This window comes from Neofelis nebulosa, chromosome 2, assembly GCF_028018385.1.
Source record: "Neofelis nebulosa isolate mNeoNeb1 chromosome 2, mNeoNeb1.pri, whole genome shotgun sequence".
Lineage (NCBI taxonomy): Eukaryota > Metazoa > Chordata > Mammalia > Carnivora > Felidae > Neofelis > Neofelis nebulosa.
In genome coordinates, this window is record NC_080783.1 from 129,706,060 (window position 1) to 129,729,693 (window position 23,634).

At 35.6% G+C, this 23,634-nt stretch overlaps 1 protein-coding gene across 1 annotated transcript in view; it reads left to right on the plus strand.

Annotated features, from left to right (window-relative positions):
- The window catches only part of LOC131504272 (mitochondrial adenyl nucleotide antiporter SLC25A24-like), a 52,838-nt gene extending 29,925 nt beyond the window's left edge, over positions 1-22,913 (plus strand). Inside the window, exons 5-10 of the mRNA XM_058716346.1 lie at positions 4,846-5,004; positions 7,627-7,779; positions 14,240-14,347; positions 17,063-17,227; positions 19,527-19,677; positions 20,886-22,913. Coding sequence (XP_058572329.1) covers positions 4,846-5,004; positions 7,627-7,779; positions 14,240-14,347; positions 17,063-17,227; positions 19,527-19,677; positions 20,886-21,064 — 915 coding nt within the window. The 3' untranslated portion in view covers positions 21,065-22,913. The remainder of the gene's footprint in view (positions 1-4,845; positions 5,005-7,626; positions 7,780-14,239; positions 14,348-17,062; positions 17,228-19,526; positions 19,678-20,885) is intronic.
- Positions 22,914-23,634: the final 721 nt, after the last annotated feature.

Consider the following 23,634-nt stretch of genomic DNA (forward strand, 5'->3'; position numbering starts at 1 on the left):
AAATAAGATATACGATTGTTTCTTTTACTGTGTAGAAACTTTGAAGTTTGATGTAGACCCACTAATTAATTTTTGCTTTTGTTACTTATACTCTTGGTGTCATATCCAAAAGGTCCTTGATGGTACCCATGTCAAGAAGATTTTTCCTTGCCTGCTTTAAGGAGTTTTATAGTTTGAGGTCTTATTTTAAGTTTTTAATCCATTTTGAGTTCATTTTTCTGAGTGGTTTAAGGTAGAGGTCCAATTTCATTTTGCTGCATGTGATTATCCAGTTTTGCCAACACTATTCTTTGAAGAGGCTATCTTGCCCATTGAATATTCTTGGCTTCTTTGTCAAATATGAATTTATATGTAAGGATTTATTTCTGGGCTCTCAATTCTGTTTCATTAGTTTATGTGTCTCTTTTTCTGCCAGTAGCATACATTTTCATTATGAGCTTTGTAGTATTGCTTGAAACCAAAGAGTATGATGCCTCTAGCTTTGTTCTCTTTCAGGATTGCTTTGGCTATTTGGAGTTTGTGTTTCCATATGCGTTCTAGGATTTTTTTTCTATTCTGTGAAGAATGCAATTGGAATTTTGATAGGGATTGTGTTGAATCTATAGATGGCTTTGGGTATATGGACATTTAACAATATTAGTTCTTCCAAACCATGAGCATGGTATATCTTTCCATATATTTGTGTCATATTCAATTTGTTTTTAAAAATTTTTTAATGTTTATTTATTATTGACAGAGCGTGAACAGGGGAGGGGCAGAGAGAGAGGGAGACACAGAATTGGAAGCAGGCTTCAGGCTTTGAGCTGTCAGTACAGAGCCTGATGTGGGGCTCTAACTGACAAACCACAAGATCATGACCTGAGCCGAAGTCGTCCACTTAACCCACTGAGCCACCCGGGCGCCCCACATTTTCATTTTATTTCATCAATGTCATCTAGTCCTCAATCTGTAGGTCTCTTACTTCCTTGGTTAAATTTGTTCCTAAGTATTTTATTGTTTTTGATGCTATTATGAATGAGTTTGTTTTCTGTATTTCTTTTTCATATATTTTATTGTTAATGTATAGAAATGCAGCTGATTTTTATATATTAATTTTGTATCTTGCAATTTTACTGATTTCATTGATTAACAGGTTTTTTTGTGGAGTCTTTGGGATTTTCTATATATAAGATCATGTCATTTGCAGCAGAGACAATTATACTTCTGTCTTTCTGATTTGGATGCCTTTTTTTCCTCTTTCTTGCTCAACTGCTATAGCTAGAACTTTCAGTACTGTGTTGAATAGGATTGGTGGGAAGAATGGTCAACATTGTCTTGTTCCTGATCTTCAAGGAAAAGCTTTCAACCTTTAACCATCAAGTATTATGTTAGCTGTGGGCTTGTCATATATGGCCTTTAATATGTTGAGTTATATTCATTCTCTACCCAATTTTTTGATAGTTTTTTTTAATCATGAAAGGATGTTGAATTTTGTGAAATGCTTTTTCTGCATCTATTGATACGATCATATGATTTTTATCCCTAATTCTATTAATGTGATGTCACATTTTTTGATTTGTGTATGTTGAACCATCTTTGCATCCCAGAAATAAATCCCATTTATCATGATCCTTTTAATGTGCTATTGAATTTTATTTGCTAATATTTTGTTGAGATTTTTGAATTTATATTCATCAGGAATATTGGCCTATAGTGTTCTTTTTTTGTAGTGTCCTTGTCTGGCTTTGGTATCAGGGTAATGCTGGTATTGTAAAAATTAGTTTGGAAGGTTCTATACTTTTCAGATTTTTAGTAGAGTTTGAAAATGATTGGTAATAATTTTTCTTTAAATGTTCGTAGAATTCACTAGGGATACCATCTGATCATGGGCTTTTATTTGTTGGGAGATTTTTGATTACTGATTCAGTCTGCTTTCTCATTGGTCTGTTTACATTTTCTTTTTCTTCATGATTCAGTAGTGTTTGGTACATTGTATGTACCTAGAGATTTATCCATTTCTGCTAGATTGTGCAATTTATAGGTGTATAATTGTGCAGAGTAGTGTCTTACGACCCATTGTATTTCTGTCGTATCCTTTATATTATCTCCTCTTTTGCTTCTGATTTTATTTGGGTTTTCTCTCTTTTTTTAGTTTAGCTAAAGGTTTCCCAATTTTGTTTATCTTTTCAAAATAACCAGCTATTAGTTTTGGTGATTTTTTTTTTTTTTTTTTTTTTTTTTTTTTGCTTTGTTTTTGGTCTCTATTTCCTTCATTTCTGCTATGGTCTTTATTATTTCTTTCCTTCTTATAACTTTTGTCTTAGTTTGTTTTTCTTTTTCTAGTTCCTTAAGGTATAAATTTACATTGAGGTTTTTCCTGTTTCTTGAGGTAGGCCTGTATCACTATGAACTTCCCTCTAAGAACTGCTTCTGTTGCATGCCATAAGTTTTGGTATGTTGTGTTTCCATTTTCATTTGTCCCAAGATATTGTTTTGATTTCCCCTTTGATTTAATCTTTGACCCATTCAGAGGCCTTATTCTCTTCCTTATCTCCTTTATTTTTTGTATTTAAATATCCTGCATTTAAACATTTAACATATTTAAGTCAGTATCATTTAAAAAAAGTATAATCCTACTGATGTTCCCTCTAGCTACCTTATCTTTTTTACAGTCTTCATGGCTATACTTTCCATTTACTTCTCAACTAACTGGCTTTGCTTTTAGCACTTTATAAAAATTATTTTACTAAGCCAGTCTCCCAAATGTTAGTTCAATGTATATTTTCTAGATCTTACCACTCTCTCTTTTTAAATGTTCTCTTCAGCTGGTTTCCTTGACACTGCATTCTCCTGGTTTTCTTCCCACTTCTCTATCGTTACTTTTCCATATCTCTTGAGGATCTTCTTCCACAGTTTGTTTCTTATATGTTTTCTTCTATATTCTGTTTTAAGCTTTCTTTACGTCTCATTCTGTACATTTTCTTTCCTAGGCAGTCCCACTTACTCTTCCATCTAGAGCATACCTTCCTTCTGCATGTACAAGCATTCATTGGACATCAATTGAGACACCTCAAACATAAACACAACATCATCTGTTCCCTAGACCTTCTTTTTCCATTTCGCTGAATGGTGTCATTAACTTCCTAGTTGCCCAAGCCAGAAATGTCAACATTATTCTGAGGTCTTGAGCTTTTCTTTATCCTCCTTCCATCCCTTTATACAGTCTTGCAGTTCTTAGAATATGCAGTATCTTTGAAGAAATTATTTCCTTTGCCTAGAACATTCCCTAGGTTAATGCCTACTTCTATAGGGAGATAGTAGAGTGAGATAGACAAGAAGTTAACCTTTGAGGTCAGAATACCTGGATTCATATTGCTTTGCTACTTCTAAGTCACTTTGTGTGGAAAATGTTCCCTGACAGTTCCACTCATCTCTCCCCCCTGCCAAAAAAAATTCTATACTCCATTCAGTGTCTCTATATTATGTTATTTTTTTTAATGTTTATTTATTTATTTTGAGAGAGAGAGTGTGTGTGAGCAGGGGAGTGGCAGACAGAGAGGGAGACACAGAATCTGAAGCAGGCTTCAGGCTCTGAGCTGTCAGCACAGAGCCCAACATGGGGCTTAAACCCACAAACTGTGAGATCATGACCTAAGCTGAAGTTGGACACTTAACTGACTGAGCCACCCAGGCACCCCTGTATTATGTTCTTAAGACATTTTTTTTTTTGCTACCCTTATTATTGTACTTATTCCTCTGTATTATAATTGCTTGTTTCCTTTCCTATTTTTCTCATTATACTATAAACTCCCAGAGGGAAGAAAGTAACTTTTGAACCATAATATTATGAATACACAGCCCAGCACGTGGCATGTTAATTTATTAATTCAACACCTATTTACTGAGCACACTTATCTCCATAGACCAAGGTGCAAGGTTGACAACAGTGAGCAAGAAAGACTAGTTTGCAGCTCTTATCAGGATTAATTTCTAAAGGAGGAAGCAACCAATAGATAGAAATGAACTAATTAAAATTGTGCTAAGTGTTAGAGAAGAATTCATGGAAAGATCGAAGGAGGATTGTTCTAGGTAGAGGGGAGATCAAGTACAATGGTTTTGAGGTGGAATGGTGTTGGGAAAGGGGGCATTCAATGAATGAATAAACTGAAGGTGGGAAAACTAAGAACCAGAGAAGTGACTTGTCCACCATGATTGACAAGTAATGGAACCTAGATCCCCTGAGTCCAGTGTGATGCTCTTTCCAGAGAGTCACACTGCCTCAACATTTAGCAAAAACGGACAAGCTTAGCAAAAGCATGTATGATTACTGAAAAGAAAGTGAAATGCAAAACTTGTCAGAGTTCAGATTTTTAAAAAGAAAATTGTCATTTGAGGAAAGAATTGATGTCAGTAATAAAGAAATTAAAGCATATAAAATGCTGCTCTTGAATTCTGACTTAGGTAAGTACACAGTGGAATTTGAGAGAATTTTAAATAAAGTAAAGAAACTTAATTAAGCATTTATTCCTTACCTATTGTGTGGCAGGCACTGTGGTGTGTGACTAGGACGTGGTCACTGCACTGATTATTTACATTTTTCATGGAAGAGATTAAATAGGTTGATAATTTAAAATTAATAACTCTAATGGTAATTGATTTTACAGATTTTAAACCTATATGTGAATGTATTATTAAAAATCATTTGGTCTAGTACAAGTGCTGAGAAAATTGTCAGTCTTCATTAACAGGCGGTGAGATATGAAAAAAAAATCTTTGGGTTTTTGGTCTTTGTAAAAAGTTATCTTTTTAATTTATCAAGTGGTTATACTTTTCCTTATTATGTAATTCATATTTATATCGTATCAGATAATTGACATAGGGGAGAGTATATCTATTCCAGATGAATTTACTGAGCAAGAGAAGCGTTCTGGAGATTGGTGGAGGCGTTTGGTGGCAGCAGGTATAGCCGGGGCAGTTGCAAGGACATGCACGGCACCTTTTGACCGCTTGAAAGTCATGATGCAGGTAGATTGCACACTTTACCCCTTAATCATTAACATAACTTGAAAAACCCTCCTTAATTTTCAAAAGGAAATATTTTGACACATTTCATCCTATTTCCCATTAAAGTTTTACTTTTTCTGAAAATGTAAATTTTCTTATTTCAATATTAAAAGATTTCTTAATTTTCTTACAGATGCTTGTGTGCTATTTGAATTCGTTTTTATTGGAAATAATAATAGAACACTCTGTTAGAGGTTTTTTTTCCCCAGAAATATAACTAAATCTACCAAAGAAGTGATAAGACACCACTAGTCTTATTTATTGGTTATCTTTAGACTCTAGCACCTACATAATAACACAGTTGTATTCTACTAATGAAGTGTTAAGCATATTTCTAAGAACTGGAAAATAAGTTACTTAAAGTTTACTAGTGGCTGATACTTCACTAGAGGTAATGTCAAATTATTTTTATTTTACCGAGTAAGGATTATCAATGATAGTTTTAAAATAGTGCATAGTTTAGTCTGTTAACTATCATAATTCAAATTTAATATTTGCAGAATACTTTCTTTGCAAGGATATAAAAATTTATAATTCACAGTCTAGTGAGTTTAAATTTATAATTAAACTTACATACTGGATGTTGTTTTGTCTTTTGTTTTTTTGGTAACATTGGTGACATTTGGTAATGGATTATGAATAGTGTTTTTTGGTTGATGGCTGATCTTACTTGTTACTCTTAGAAAATCTTATTTCTGACAGACTCAGATGTACACGTTGAGAGCTCTCAGAGGGGATAGCTCCCATCTCCTGACAATCTATTCCTGCTATTTTCCTTTGGCTTCCTTCCTTCTCTTGCCAAATGTTTACCATATTCTATGGCCTCTTCCTTATTTTTCTTAGTATGCTATCTCTTCAGAGCCATCATTTGTGTTGCAGGACACGTGGAACAATGAGATGCTGAATCTCAGGCACTTGGGTCCTGGGTTTCATGCCTTCTTTGTTCGGGGGCTTTCTGACAACATGTTGGGGGACATCATCTTCTACAGACAGAATGAAAAGTTTGCAGATCCTGCTACCTCTTATGGGTGCTAGGTGATGAGGCACAGTAGTAGCAGCCTAGGAATATCCTTCTCCCATTTTTTTTACAATAACCAAGTTGAGAACACTCAGATCTGTATCCACAATGCAACCCTAAACATATTTGCACTTTCTTTCTCCAGCTCTTCTGCATCTATAGCAGGAATGCCTCTTACTAAGTAGCAGTATATATGAATAATTTATATACTGTTTTTTGTTCTTGTAATGAACAGGATAATGTGAGCATGTTTTCATGTTATTTCAGATATTCTTCAAATATTTCAAATATTTGTGTATTCTTCAAATACAGGTTTTAATGACTGTATTATTTCAAGTGGATATGTCCTATTATTTTTGTTTTTTTTTTCTATTCTTGGACATGTAGGTAGTTTTAAAATTCTTTTAAAATTATAATTCATAATAGTTCATAATTATTAACATTATTTATGAATATTTTTATCATATTTAGGATTATTTATTTAGAAATAGTTCCTAGAAATTAAGTAATGATTTGAACATTTAAAAAGCTGTGTGGGTGCACGTGCTTAGTGTTAAATTCTTTTCCAGACTTCTTCCCATAGGAGGTGAGAATACCCATTTCACCCTGCTTTCCCATTATTATTCTCTTATATCGTAGCCAGGAGGGTATTTTACTGTTTTAGTTTTCACTCTCTTAAAAATAACATTTTTCTTATTATAAAATAAAACATTAGGAAAATGGGAAAATAAAGAAAAGTATAAAGGGGGACATTAAAATGACCTGTAATCCTTGTGTATTAGTTTGCCAGGGATGCTGTAACAAAATATCACATACTGACTGGCTTACACAACCAAATTTTATTGTCTCACAGTTTTGGAGGCTAGAAATCTGAGATCAAGGTGTTGGCACCTTCTGAGGGCACCGAGGAAAGGATCTGTTCCAGGCCTTTCTCCTTGGCTTGGAGATGACTGTCTTTTCTCTGTGTCTCTTCACATTGTCTTCCTTCTCTACATATTTCTGTGTTCAAATTTCCTCATTTTATAAGGATACTAATCATATTAGATTTTAGAGCCCACTTTAAGACCTTACTTTAATTTTATTATCTGTATAAAGACCCTGTCTTCAAATAAGGTCACATTCTGAGGTAATAGGCATTAGGACTTCAACATATAAATTTTAGGGGGACGCAGTTCATCCCACAATACCTTGCTACCCAGAAGTATCCACTTTTGAAAGTTTGACATATTCTCATCCATTCCTTTTTCAGTGCATATTTCAGTGTACTTTTTAATAATCTTGTGATATATTAACAGCAACACATTTTGTGTGTGTAAAAATTTTCTGGTAAGTCATTCCTGTTTTCTTTAAGTTGTTCTTTTCTTTGATATATGAGATTAAAGTATGTATTTGGTAAAACAAAAGAATTAATATATCAATTTTATATGTCTCCAAACAAAAATGAAAATGGTGTTGAATATCATAGATATTTATATTTATATATCATTATTTTATTAACAATAATAACATCATTGTCATATTACCAACAAAATAAATTAAAAAATAAATTTCCTGTTCATTTCTAGGTTCATAGTTTAAAGTCAAGGAGACTGAGATTGATTGGTGGGTTTGAGCAGATGGTAAAAGAAGGAGGAATTCATTCTCTTTGGTGGGGGAATGGTGTAAATGTTTTTAAAATTGCACCTGAGACAACACTCAAGATTGGGGCCTATGAACAGGTAAAATATTACTTCTTGTGGAATTTTATGATAAAGATCAGGTTTTAAATTTAATTAAAAAATTTAGACTTTCATGAGAGAGAAAACTGGCATGTGCACAAGCAGTAGATATCATTGTGTAAATGATACTTTGAAGATATTGTGGGTTTGGTTCTGGATCACTGCAATAAAGGGAGTCAAATATGTTTTTGGTTTCCCAGTGCATATGAAAGTTATGTGGTCTATTTAGTGTGCAATAGCATTGTATCTAAAACAAAAATCAAAAAAACCAAAAAAAAACCCCAACTATGTATTTACTCTAAGTAAAAGTACTTTATAAGCATCATCTGAACTTTTAGTGAGTTCCAATCTTTTTGCAGATGGAAGGTCTTGCTTTCATGGGTATGGTTGCTAACTGATTAGGGTGGTGGTTGCTGAAGGTTGGGGTGGCTATGGCAATTTCTTGAAATAAGACAGCAATGAAGTTTGCCCCATTGATGAACTCTTCTTTTCATAAACATTTTCTATGTAGCATGTGATGCTGTTTATTAGCATTTTACCCACAGTAGAACTTTTTTCGAAATTAGAGTCAATCCTGTCAAACTTGCCACTGTTTTATCAACTAACTTTATATAATAATCTAAATCCTTTGTTGTCATTTTACCAGACTTCACAGCATCTTCACCAGGAGTAGATTCCATCGCAAGGAAACACTTTTTTTGTTCTTCTATCAGAAGAAACTTTATCTGTGAAAGTTTTATAATGAAATTACAGCAGTTCAGTCCCATCTTCAGGCTCCACTTCTGATTCTAGTTTTCTTGCTGTTTCCATCACATCTGCAGTTACTTCCTCCACTGAAGTCTGGAGCCCCTTCTTCCAAACTCTTATTAATTGATTAATTGATATTTTGACCTCTTCCCATGAATCATGAAAATTCTTAATGACATCTAGAAAGGTGAATCCTTTCCCGAAGGTTTTCTGTTTACCTTCTGTAGATCTGTCAGAGGAATCTATGGCAGCTATAGTCCCCTGCTGTCAACCCTGAGACAGTCATCTTTGGGTCTTTCAACAAGGACTCCCTTCTTCTCTTAGAAACATAGTCTACTGGTAGGTTCTCCAGGCATGATAAAATTCATTGTAATATTTCTACCTTCCTGAGTCTGCTGACCCCTTCCTCAACAATCTGTCAAGACTTTAACATCTCTATCTCATTTGCTGCCAGCTGTAGTTGTGTCCAAGCTTTAAAGAGCAGTCCCAGTAGCATATTCCAACCGGCTTTAGGAGTCCTGTGTCATGAGAGAGTGTTCCACATCAGTAAAGTCTTCTCTATCCAGCATTACATCCCACCTCTCATATCCCCCCGGTCAGTACTCTTGTGATCCACTCTCACACCATTCCCTTGGTTCCTTCCAGCCCATAGTAGCCAGGTCCTTGGGCTGTCTGAGGACTGACCCTATATAAGTTATTGGTTGAGAGGCAGTAAGAGGCAGTCATAGGTGGGACAGATTGTGGGAAAAGCAAACATCCTCTTGTTAGGTATCTGCCTTTTTGAGGCCTTTACATTGCCTCTGGACAAAGAGAAGCTTCTCTGCTCTAGAATTAGGAAGGAGGCAACTTTTTGCCAAATTGGAGGGTGCTAGAGACTACATTTTCTAGGCATATACATCCAAATGTCCCCATCCCATGTGTCAGGGTCTTACTCCTCTCCAGCGAGGGTCTTCACTTTACCATAGGAGACCTTTTGAGACTCTACATGGTTTCCTTAGTAACTGTTACCTTTACATTTATATCCTGGGCCTGATTTGTAGTTATCCATGAGGCTCTCTTTAAATGCTTATATGAAGGCCTTACGGTGTTCATAATATGATTTAAGGTGATAATCAGCTGATCTAACCTTGACATTATCTGCCTTCAAAGTATCTAAGACATGGGGTGCCTGGGTGGCTCAGTCGGTTAAGCGTCCAACTTCAGCTCAGGTCATGATCTCATGGTTTGTGGGTTTGAGCATCGTATCAGGCTCTGTGCTGGATTCTGTGTCGCCCTCTCTCTCTGCCCCTCTCACACTCGCACTCTGTCTCTGTCTCTCTCTTAAAAATAAATAATTTAAAAAAAAAGGATCTAAGACATGATGAATCACTAAACTCTACACCTGAAAATAATACCACACTATATGTTAGCTAACTTGAATTTAAATAAAATCTTGGAAGGAAAAAGAAAATAAGAAAAAACAAACAAAAACCCCAAAAAACAAAGTTTCTAAGACAGTGAATTAGAGCCAGCCACCTCTACAATCTTGTAATTTTCCCCGTGCTGTTCAAGTATTAGGGCAACTGCATAATATAATGCTTTGCTGCCTATGAATATCTCATCCCAACCCACCATGACTATGAATCTTAGTAATTGTAATGCCATAGCTTACCATAGATTATCATCATCCCATTTACCAACCAAGATCCCATAATTGTCCAGTAACTGGTGAGTGATCCACTCTCTACGTCTACTTTCTAGGACCACTTTTCAAAGAACCAGCTTTTGATTTTATTAATTTTCTCTATTGATTTCCTATTTTCAATTTCATTGCTTTCTGTTCTAATTCTTATTGCATATTTTCTTCTGCTTACTTTGGATTTAATTTTCTCTTCTTTTTCTAGTTTTCTAAGGTGGAAACTTAGATTATTGATTTTTAGGTCTTTGTTCTTTTTTAATATATGTATTTAATGCTATAAATTTCCCTCTAGTACTGCTTCCGACTCCTTTTGATAAATTGTGTTTTTATTTTCATTTGGTTCAAAATACTTTAAAATTCCTCCTGAGGTTTCCTTTTTGGCTTGTGTGTTATTTAGAAGTGTGTTTTTAAATCTCCACATATTTTGGTAAATTTGGTAGATATTTTAAAAATAGTTTTTCTGTTACTGATTTCTTTTTTTTTTAATTTTTTTAATTTTTTTTATTTTTTTATTTTTTTATTTATTTTTGGGACAGAGAGAGACAGAGCATGAACGGGGGAGGGGCAGAGAGAGAGAGGGAGACACAGAATCGGAAACAGGCTCCAGGCTCCGAGCCATCAGCCCAGAGCCTGACGCGGGGCTCGAACTCACGGACCGCAAGATCGTGACCTGGCTGACGTCGGACGCTTAACCGACTGCGCCACCCAGGCGCCCCTCTGTTACTGATTTCTAACTTTATTCCACTGTGGTCTCAGAGCAGCCATTGTATGCTTTCCATTCTTTAAACTTTTTGTTTTTAATGTTTATTTAGTTTTGAGAGAGAGAGAAAGAGAGAGACAGATCTCAGGTGGGAGAGGGAGACATAGAATCCGAAGCAGGCTCCAGGCTCTGAGCTGTCAGCACAGAGACCCATGGGGGCTTGAACTCAGAAGCTGTGAGATCATGACCTAAGCCGAAGTTGGACGCTTAACCGGTTGCTTAACCAACTGAGCCATCCAGGCATCCCCATTCTTTTAAATTTGTTAAGGTGTGTGTGATGGCCCAGAATGTGGTCTTTATTGGTGAATGTTCCATGTGAGCTTGAGAAAAATGTGTACTCTGCTATTCTTGGATGAAACAATCTGGATGTCAGTTATATACAGTTGATTGATGGTGGTGTTGAGTTCAGTTATGTCATTACTGATTTTCTTTTTTTTTTGCTGGATCTGCCCATTTCTAATAAAGGATATTGAAATCTCCAGCTATGATAGTGGATTCATCTACTACTCTTTGCACTTCAATCAGTTTTGGCCTCATGTAGTTTGATGCTCTGTTGTAAGGCACATACGTGTTAAAGATTGTTTTGTCTTCTTAGATAATTAACCCCTTTATTATTATGTAATGCCCTTCTTTCTCCCTGGTAACTTTCCTTGGTCTGAAGTCTGGTCTGTCTGAAATTAATATAGTTACCCCACTTTCTTTTGGTTGGTGTCAGCATGGTATATTTTTCTCCATTCACATTTAATTTGTATGTGTCTTTATATTTAAAGTGGATTTCTTATAGATAACATATAGTTGGGTCTTGTTTTTTTGATCTACTCTGACAATTTCTGGCTTTCAATTGGTGCATAGGGCCACTTTTGAAGTAATACCAACTGTTTTAATTTGGGTTCCCCCGCTCCCCTCAAACAGAGTCTGGGTACAGCTAGCTTATTTGTGAAGAAGCAGGGACAGTGAGACATGGAAGGAAGAAAAAGCCAATATAAGGGTACATAAATGAGGTTTCAGCTACAGGAAGTAGGGGCTTGATTCTGAGGGAACTTCTAGGAAGTATACAGAATGGTTCTCAGAATTATCTGCCTGAAAGAAGAGAGCTGAGCTATTTATCTGCCAGTTTATATCCCATACTATATGAGGATTGCTCTTATGACTTTAACTTCCCCAGACTTCTGGGCTGGACAGTCTCCTACAGCTTCAGAGAAGGCCCTGAGGCAGCAAAACAGACAGATGAAAGGCTTTTGTTTTTGATGGTGTTCTGTCAGTGAAGTGAGTCTGTGAGTCTGTACAGAACTGTCCAAATGTGATGCAGAGCTCTGGAAGTGTCTGCCACGGCCAGGTGTCTCCAGGTGTCTGCCTGCTTACATTTGGGGGCCTGAGAATTGCTTTAGAGATCAATGGAACATAGGGTCTTGTAGGCTTTGCTATGGGTTTTCTAGTATACAATTGTTTCAGAAGTTTCTTAGACTTCTTGTTTGTTTCCAGTCAATACCACATAGCATAACCACATCCAAAAATCTCTTCTCTGATATTTTATTTTCTAGCTCCTGTGCTTAGTCATTCCCCTTCTCTCTCATTTTTATAGTAGGCTATGTTGATGTGAACTGAAACAATAAACTGAAATCAAATGACAGAGCCCCTAATATGATTTTTTTCAGATAGGCAAGTGCTTTAGGACAATCTTATTTCCTTCTGTTGGGGTACAGAAGCAGGTGGCCTTTCCAACTTGGAAACCCACCATTCTTGAATACAAAGCCAGGCTCAGAAAACTCCCATAGCAGAGCTCCATTCCCTTCCATTTCTGCTTGCAAACTGGCTTTGGAGAGCAGAAAAGCAGAGAGATACATTACCTCATATCTTATAGATTGTGCCAAAAGCAGCAAGGAACATGCAACACTGACCAATATTCTGAGATTTTACAATCAGTTTTCCTAGAACTTCAGGCTCAAAAAGCACACCATCTGCCTCCCACATTATCACAGCAGACGCTTTATCAAGCATTTCCACAAAGCATTAGAAAGATCATCATCTGCTTAGACTGTAATATCTGTGTCCTAACAATAAAGCCAGTGCCACATATTTTAGGTTTTAGTTATGGTAGTACCCTACATCTAGTAACCAATTTCCGTTCTTGTTGGGGTTCATTCTAAGCTGTTTTAACAAACAGATTCCAAAACACAACAACTTAAATGAGATAGAGGCAAGTGGTCCATGGCTAACAGCACATTTCTGCCATCTTCAGTGCCTGGCTTCAGAGGTTTCTTCCGTCTTTGCTGTTCCTGAGGTGGAGGAAAGAGGTGTCCAGGACAGGCAACTTGAAGAAGATGTCAGAGTTTGCACACTCAGCTTCTCCTCATATCTCTTTGGCTAAAATTAGCCACTTAGCCACACAACCTAATTGCAAGAAAGAAGAGGGAAATGTAGTTGGCAACTAAGTCAGCTGTGCTACTAAAAGGAAGAAGAAGGTGGTGGGTGCTAGGTGCTGGGAACATGTAGCAGTCTCTGCCTTCACTGAATCAATCACACTTTCTGATGGGGAGTTACTGATTTGAGAACCAGAGTTAGTTGAATTATATTGATGATAGACCTCTAGGAAAAGCAAACAGGAAGACATCTTACCTAACAGGTGACAAGATAATCAGTTTGCTAAGGCTGTCTTGGATCCTAAATGAGTTTAGTTTCAGTCTCCATGAAACTTGACTTACCTTACTTCCTGCGAAGCCTGACCTTTACACTATTGTTTTCCTTATTTCCACATGTGTTATTGCGATAACCTCCCTGCTGTTTAAGCTAACCAGAGTAAACCATTGTTCCTTGTAACAAAAGGAGCCTCTCACATTAAGTTACTGTTCTTGATTATCCAGTAACCAAGCAATATTAAGTACCTTGCATATCTAAGACATGGGGCTAAAAAGAGATAACAGATGCAATTTCTGTCCCTTTTTGTCATTTGCATGCCCTTTATGAAAATAGTACATTCATTAATATGCTTATGTGATTTAATGTTGCTAACTCATTCTGTGGGGAAGAAAAAGGAAAAAGGAGGCCAAATAGAAGTCTTACTTATTATTTTAGACAACTAATTGCGTAAAAATTAAAATCAAGTATTTCTCTAGATGCTAATGTTAGGTGTCTGGAATACTTTTTCAAATAATTTTATATTACTAATTAACATTATAAACTTAGAAACAATATATGGATATATATATATATATATATATATATATATATATTCCATTTCAGTAATATTATATATTTCAATGCTTTTATTTATACAGTATAAAAAATGGCTTAGTTTTGATGATGCTAAAGTAGGAATTACTGAGAGATTTGTATCTGGCTCATTGGCTGGTGCAACTGCCCAGACCTGTATTTACCCCATGGAGGTATGTATTATTATAAAACTGTAAGTAAAGTAATGTTTTCAGTGCAAATTATAACTTTTTAAAGTAAATGAATCCCAGATCAGGATTTTGTACAATAAACAGCTTTCTAGCTACAGGATTTAAATCTCACACTAGTGAGTGTTAGTTGGACCTAGTAAATGTTTTCTTTTGTTTATTTAGGATCAAGGTAGTGTTGTAGACCTATCAAGAAGATACATACATGTATCAAGAAGAAAAAAATTTCATTGATTGCTTGCTTGATTGATAGAATCACTTAATCATTAATCATGTCAAATTTGTATTGCATAGTCACTAAGTTTAAGGCATTTTTCTAGATCCAGAGATAAGCCAGAGAGGCATTTTGGTCAGTCTATAAGAGGAGATAAAAATGTGCATCAATAATCATGATTTGGTCATTTGGTCAGTCTAGAAGAGGAGATAAAAATGTACATCAATAACAATGATCCATAATAGAAAATTTGAATTCTAGAAGAGAGATCAATATGAAGTACTATGGAAATTTAGCGGGGGAGAAATGATTTCCAGTTAGTGATTTCATGAAAGACATAAATAGAATATGTGAGTTTGGCTTAAATTTTGGACATTTAGAGATAATGAGGAAGAGCATTTTAGGTGGAAATAATGACTTAAAGGAATGGAGGCAAAGGAGCAGATTTTTAGTTTGGACTGGACACTGGATAATACCATGGATAATGGGTTGGAGGCAGATCAGAAAGGCTCTTGAATGCAATGTAAGAAATATAATTTTAATTTCTTAAAAAATAAGAAGCCATTTAAGGCTTTGGAAGCTGAAATATAATCTTGGTAAAGTTTTCTAGAGTGAGGGAGACGTGAGATGACGATAAACAAGATACTGCCATCATTTGGGGAGTGATGGTAAAGACTTGGAGTATGACATTGACTGGAGGAAACTGAGTCCTTTTAGAGTTGTCACAAGAACTGACAGTGCGAAATGTGGCAGGAAGGAGAGAGGGAAAGGAAGAAGGTGAAGCTCTGTCCGGGTTCTGTGCTTAAGTGTTCAGGAGAGTTACATCTGAGTTACACCTCTAATGGAGTTTGAGAGTGGTAGAAGTGGCCCAGGTGGTGAGAGATGATGAGTTCAGGTTTGCACATATTTGAGTTTTTGTTGGACAACCAGGTTATGATTTTCAGCGGGCAGTTGCAAATGTGATACCGAGACTTGAAAGATTTCAAGTCTTGATGTGTCATCTGCAAAGAAGTGCTAGTTAAAACCATGAGATTACTTAGAAAAAAGTAGTGTGTGGTGCTTTTTTCTTTTCTTTTCTTTACTTTTTTTTTACACTGAGAAGAAAACTTTGGAGAAGACCTTAATTTAGGGAGTGAGTGGGGAAAAAAAACCTACCAGTGAAGCAGACAGAAAAGATTTACTTGGGTAAGAAAGGAGAGTTCACTGCCCTGGAGAGGGCAGAGAGTTTTAAGAATGGGATTATCCAAAGTGTGCCTCCTTCAGAGAACTTCTTCAAGCAAAGCCTTCTAACTCATGGCTCAGAGGCAGCTCCAACAAGATAACACAATTTGCCCAATCAAGAAAAAGTTTATGCTGTTTTTTGTCTTGGCTGTTTTGGAGAGCCATTTCTCTAAGTATATATGGAGCTCCTTACATTAAATTAGTGGAATTTAAGAAAACAGAAATGTTCTATAAGGAGAACTGCATAGGAATGTTGATCACAGACTACTGAAGCCTACTATTGCCCCCATAGCTCCTGTTATGTTATTACTTTATGGGCACAAAATGAGCCTGTCATATCTAATAATTATAGTTAATACACTTCACTGTTACAAGAGTTCTTAGAGTATGTATTTTAAATATACACACAAAAAATTTTTTTCCATATTGGTTCTTCACTTTAACATGACCATTTACTTTTGTTAAACTTGGAATTTGTCTACAGTTGCTTTATTTTGAAGCAATAATGTTACCTCAAATGAGTTTGTTTTAGAATATGTTACCTTACAGCACATTAAAGAAGTTTGGACAGATGTTATCCATCAAAACCACAGTGATTAATTGTATTTTACTATTTAAATGATTTTTAAAAACTCTGTACTGTGTCAACTGTTTATAATTAAAAGTCAGTTAGAGAGGGAGTGGCTGGGTTGCTCAGTCCATTAAGCATCTGACTCTATTTCAGATTTGGTCATGATCTCATGGTTTGTGAGATCTCATGGTTTGTGATCTCATGGTTTGTGAGGTTTCTGAGCAGACGGTGTGGACAGCATGGAACCTACTTGGGATTCTCTCTCACTCTCCCTCTCTCTGCCCTTCCTGCCTCTCTTAAGTAAATAAATAAATATTTAAAAAAATAGCCGGGGCACCTGGGTGGCTCATTTGGTTAAACATCCAACTCTTGGTTTTGGCTCAGGTCATGATCTCATGACTCATGAGTTCAAACCCTGTATGGGGCTCTGTGCAGATAAGCACAGAGCCTGCTTGGGATTCTGTCTCCCTGTCTCTCTGCACCTCCCCCACTTATGCACTCTCTCTGTCTCTCTGTATCAAAAATAAATAAACATTAAAAAAATAGTCAATTAGGGAGAGGTTAAAATCATTATTTAAAATTGCTTTCTTTTTGTATTTCTATGATAGTAAAAATTGTAATATAATACAGTTAATTGAATTTCTAGATGAGTTGAGTGAATATAATATATTTTTATAATATTATTCACATTTAGGTTCTAAAGACCAGAATGATTCTTGGTGAAACTGGACAGTATTCTGGGATTATTGATTGTGGCAAGAAGCTTCTGAAACAAGGTGTTAGAACCTTTTTCAAAGGTTATATTCCTAACTTTCTAGGTATTCTACCTTATGCAGGCATAGATTTGGCTGTTTATGAGGTGAATTTATTCTCATTACTATGACATTATGTGTTAGATTTGAAAATTTGGTATAATAATAGTCTTCATTCTAAAAATCAGATTATAAATGACTTTACATGGAATAGCTTCTGATAGAAGTTTGGTTGAATTGAATGCTTTTATTTGGCTTGCTTTTCATTTTATATATTAGTTGTCTTGTATTCTAATAATAACTTTTTGTTTGGTATTTCTTTGTTAATTTGGTTTCAGTGATAATAATTATAGACCTAAATGCTGATAAAATATTGGTTCTCAACTCTAGATGCATATCAGAATCACCTCTTTAAAAAATAAGATTCTTGGGCTACATCTAAGATCTTCTGATTTAACTATTCTGGGGGGAGGCCTAGGGTTTAGGTTTTTTACTCTCTAGAAGAATCTGATGTACAGTTAAAATTGAGAAAGCTGAGATGTTACTGCCCCATTATGAAAATGAGAATCGAGGGAAGGAGTAATAGGGGGCTCCGGGGGGGCAGCGAGGGGGCAGACAGCATGGAGACAGGCCAAATATCCTAATAGTGTAGTGCTTGCTGATCAGGTAGGGTTCCAGGTTATTCCCCTTCCAACCAATCATTTCATTTTTATGACCATACATGTGTTTTAGGTAGACTCTCTTAACAATATATACCATTTGGTCATAAGAACCAGGTGAGAGTAAGTGACTAGCAGAACTTCAATTCATTCTCAGTGCAGGAAGGACAGCTCTGTAGCCACGGGTCCAGTGGTATTTTTGGCAGGTGGTACCACCATCATACAAAAGATAGCCAATTTTGTTTAGCAATTAAAAAAATGTACATACCTTTTATAGAAGCTTAAAGTATTGAATACGATAGCATGTATTTCTTTTCTTCTTTGTTGTCTTGCGTCTTATTAAAATGCCTTTATTGCTCCTGTTTATGTTGGGCTCCCTCCATACTTTTATTTTTATAGTTCAATATCTTTTGCTTTCTTGCCAGATTGACACTGCATATTTCTCTTTTTATTGTTGCATGACTAATAAATGCACTGAGTAAAGACATTTTGAAATGTATTTTTGTCAGAAGCATCAAATTATACATTTCATAATAGTTGCCTCAGTATAATGATAAAGCTGTATCCTTTAATAAATGAACAGTTCTAAAAGCACTTAGTGATATTTAAAACCCACTGTTTTTAGGGGCACCTGTGTGGCTCAGTCAGTTGAGCGTCCGACTTCAGCTCAGGTCATGATCTCACAGCTTGTGAGTTCAAGCCCTGCGTCAGCCTCTGTGCTGACAGCTCAGAGCCTGGAGCCTGCTTCAGATTCTGTGCCTTCCTCTCTGCCCCAACCCACTCACATTCTGTCTCCGTCTCTCTCAAAAATAAATAAACATTAAAAAAAAATAAAGTAAAACCCACCATTTTAAAATAACTTTTCTAGCCACTTTTATTCAAGGAAAAGCAAATTTGGAAAAATGAATCTTTCTTGAAAGTTCAGAAAATGTGGTTTTGTTAGCCTAGAGTGGATTATGCAGTCTTCTCTACATTATTCTGTTAATCCCTCTGAGAATCTTCAGAATTTTGCTTGGGTCTTTGAATGTCATTACAAACCAAAGCAATTAGACAAAACAAAACAAACAAAATAAGCAAAACACATGCAGAGAGACACAGAACATAGGAAAACTCAAACTGAGGTTGTGTGAATACATTTATTTGAAAACATCAGTATGCCCTGTCCATGATAGGACAGTAGGGATAGCCTCCTCTATACAAGGAGTAGGAACGATCTTTTGTAAAGACTTTGGAAAGAACAGTCACTAAAACCAAGTGATTAAGGTTGCCTCTCATTTATCAGCGTTGTGACTTGATAACTTAGTTTCTCTGAATTAGTTCTTCATTTATACAATTTATAAAATGGAGATGACAGTATTGACTTGTCAAGTTTCTGAAGGGTTTAAGTGAAAATGCTCAGTGTAATTCTCAAATCAAGAAGCCACTCAAGGGGCTCCTGGGTGGCTCTGTTGTTTAAGCGTCTAACTCTTGATTTCAGCTCAGGTCATGACCTCATGTTTTGTGAGTTTTACCCCTGCATGGGACTCTATGCTGATAGTTTGGAGCCTGCTTGGGATTCTCTCTCTCTCACTCTCTTTCTTCCCCTCTCACACATGATCTCTCTCTATCTCAAAATAAATAAATGAACTTAAACATTATAGAAGAGAAGCTACCCAGTATGTTTATTGAAATTGAGCAAGCAGCACACTTTTTTCTACTTAGTCTTGCATAATGGTTAAAGGATATTTACTACTCTCTTCTCTGTCAGCTTTTGAAGAATTATTGGCTAGAACATTATGCAACAAATTCTGTAGACCCTGGGATAATAATTTTGCTGGGATGTAGTGCACTGTCTCACACTTGTGGTCAAATAGCCAGCTTCCCTCTGAACCTTGTCAGAACTCGCATGCAAGTTCAAGGTGAGTTTTTTTTTTTTAATGGAGTAATAAGTTAAAAAGTGATTTAAGATAACTTTAATGAGGTAATAATAAAAACTAAGTTAAAAACAGTTTTAAAAAATGAGGTTGTTTTAAATGAGTAGAAATTAAAATGCCTTTATTGCTCCTGTTTATTGTTTCTGATTTCAAAAGCAGAAAAACTGAAGAATTGATAAATCAAAAGCAGACTCTGATTTTTAAGGCACATATCTTGAATTTATTCTTTTATTGTAGAGACTTTGTCAATTTTAGATTTTATTTATTCTCCAAAGTTCTGTTTGGGACTTCCCACATTTCTTTTAGTTACGGGTGATCTCCTTAAGGAGTTTATAATTAGGAAGTACCGTGCCTAACAATAGAAAACATTTTTTTCTTCAAATTAAGTCAACAGTTACTCAATGCAAACATGCAATTTTCCCCTAGTTCTGCTATCATTGTTTTATTCTGCATCAGGAACTTAATACATTTGTGGAATTGCATTTACATTATAATCCCCTTAGCAAGGAGAGATTGGGTGGAAGGGAGGTTGTCTGGTTTTTTCCTCTCAAGTGAAATGTTAGCAATTTAGATTTTAAGAAAATACCTTTATCACTTTACAAAAAGAAAAAGAAACCTTATCTAATTCTATTTTTATATTCCTCAGTAAATTATTTAAGGAGTCATGTGGCAAGTGATATTCTTTTACATTTGTTTTCTCCTCTTGTTGGTAAGATTTTCAGATTTAATTTAGATTGCAATCCAGGTGGGGAATCTCTTTATCCATCCAATCACCCATCCATTGCCCTATCAAACTGTGTCATACCCAATTCCAAATGCTTTGTTGAGGTCCCTTATGAAAGACATTCAAGTGCTGCCCAAAAGAATTTTCTGCAGTGATAGAAATATTTTATCTCTGTGTTGTCCAGTATGAAAGCCACTAGTCAGGCACTTGAAATATTGCTAATGCAACTAAGAAACTGGATTTTTAGTTTTAATTAATTTTAATTAATTTAAGTTTAAATAGACACAGGTTTCTGGGGTCTACTGTACTGGATAGCACAAGACTATTCTAGAGGTAGGGAGAGAGTTATATTTTAGCTTGTGTAAATTCTAGAGTAATTTTAGCTTCTGTAAATTCTCATTAATCATTGGACTATCTTAATGTATAAAGACTAGATATTGAATTACACTGATTTTTTTTCGATTTATAGCACTGGAGGAAAAAGGAACAACAACTTCTATGATTCACCTCATTCAAGAGATACATAACAATGAAGGAAAAAAGGGATTTTTCCGGGGTCTCACCCCAAACATCATAAAGGTGCTTCCTGCAGTAATCATCAGCTGTGCAGCTTATGAAAAAGTGACACAACATATGGGATTAATTTAAAAGTGAAATGTCAAATTATTGTCATAACCAAAATCACTTAATTGTAAGATAATACCTGGGTGGTAAAGAGAAATCTGTCCTTTTCTAAAAGGAAACATATACCAAATAATTGTTAAAACATTTTTTTATTATAAAATCTATAAATTAAATAATCATTTTGGTAAAGTTCTTTAATAATTTAAAATCCTCAATATCCACAGAAATCTATTTGTGTTTTCTACTACTCTCCATTGAATCCTAACTTTAAACTTGTTTTTATTGGGTTTAGGTATACATACCATGGTATTTGGTTTTAACATTTATATGTTTATATGTTCTACATTTGGTAGAAGCTTGTGTTAACCTTTTTCTATTTAAACAATTGTTTGCAAATCTGAGCTTGAAAATATTTTATACACTTTAACAAAAATCACTGCATTTAGAATTAATGTTGCAGCAAATGATCATGGTTTATTTCTCTTTTTTAAGCCAAAATGGAACATTGGTTTCCTAATTCCTTCATAGTTCCTTCTATCAGATGGTAGATGGAATAATAATAACACAACAACATATTTCTGACTTCTCCAGCTATTTTATTTGTAAATACAAACACTCTTCATTCATTTTTATTCTTGATATTTTCAGCTGTTATAAGGAGGTCAGTATTGAGAACCGGTTGCCATTGGACAAATTTTCTTTTTACCTTCTGGTTGAAAAACATTTGAGAGGAAGAATTTTAAAGATTAGATCCATTATTTCATACTTGTTGAAGCAATTCTTATTTTAGCTTATGAGTTAATTGAGTCAACCCTGGAAAATCCTGAATACTTCTCCTTGCTTTTATGGAACAACGAATCCTGTTCCCTGCTGAAACTGAATGAGAGTGTGGCAAGGGGCTGGTTGGCCACAACAAGCTTCGAATGAAGAACTGCCTCACTAGACTGACTGATCCAGGCTTGGAGACCTGGCCTTGCTGATTCCAAAATTTGACTTTATTAATTTCATCAAGGTGATCAGTTCCTTGGTGATAGATTAATTAAAATTACTCACGAGATCTAGAGGTATCACAATGCCAAAGTATTAGTGTGTAGTGGACTTTATACTTTCCACTGACCAGAATACTTTCATCCCTTCTCCTGGGCACAGTCTCCTGGTATCAGGGTACCTGGGAAACCAAATAAATCATGAGAAGATTGATGTAGAATGAGAACAAAGAGAGGACTGTTTTACTCAGACCTGTCCCAGTTAAGGTGGGAAGAGGTAGGAGCTTGTGAACAAGGAAGAGTGGTTGAGGAGTGGGAGAGAGGAGAGGCTTGTGAAACTTTAGCTAACTAAAACCACAGATCACCAGAGGGGAGGAAGGCAAATCTCATCTGAAGTCCAGGAGGGTGTGTGAACAGCAAGTAATGGTGATAATTGTGTAGATAGACTTTTACAAAGCATTCCAAATCGATGAGATAGCTTGAGTGGTAACATGGAAATGGTGGTGGGGTTGTGGGAGAGGGTTTGTGGAGCATTAGGGAAATCACAAGTAGCCTGGTCATTTGGAAATGTGTGGTGAATAGGAAGATACAGTGAAATATAAGGCTACTGCTATAGGTTGGTGACGGGTCATGGAGAGCTTTGAATTATATGTGATGCTGACATGCTCTGGTATAAGAAGGCAACTTTGACAACAGAAGAAACCATTGAAAGAGGAGATAATAGAGCCAGTGAGACCAATTAGGATTTTTCCCATAGCCATAATTATTAAATGCTGGCTTCTGAGTAAGCTTTTCTTTAGAATAGGTATACAAGTCAAAGTACAATTTATTTTATCAAGTTCCTGCTATGTGCCAGGAATTATTTCAGGACACTTTTAAAGGTTCTCTTAATTCTAACAGGAAGTTGAGATTATTTTTTAAAATTTTTATTCAATTTATGTAAATAGAACAAAACAGTTCATCCCTTTCTCCCACCCCCATACCCTGCCTCTTGCAACCCCCAATCTATTTTCTGCATCTGTAAGCTTATGTGTGTTTTAAATTCCACATATAAGAGAGATCATACAGTATTGGTCTTTGTCTTACTTACTACACTTAGCATAATGCCCTCGAGGTCCATCAGTGTTGTCACAGCCAGATTTCATTCTCTTTTACAGCTGAATAATACTCCATTATATATATACCACAATTTTTTTATCCATTCATGCACTGATTGTTGTTTCCATACACTTAGGTTGTTTCCACATCTTGAATATTGTAAATAAGGCTGCAATAAGCATGGGGAGTATATATCTTTTTGAATTAGTGTTTTTGTTTTATTTGGATAAATAGCCAGAAGTGGAATTGCTAAATTATATGGCAGTTCTACTTTTAATTTTTTGAGGAACTTTCCATAGAGGTTACACCAATTTACAGTCCCACTAACAGTGCATAATAGTTCCCTTTTCTCCAAACCTCAGCAAAACTTGCTATCTCTTATCTTTTTGATACTAGCCATTCTGACAGGTGTGAGGTGGTATCTCATTGTGGTTTTGATTTACATTTCCCTGATGATTAATGATGTTGAGCATCTTTCACATACTTGTTGGGCATCTGCATGTCTTCTTT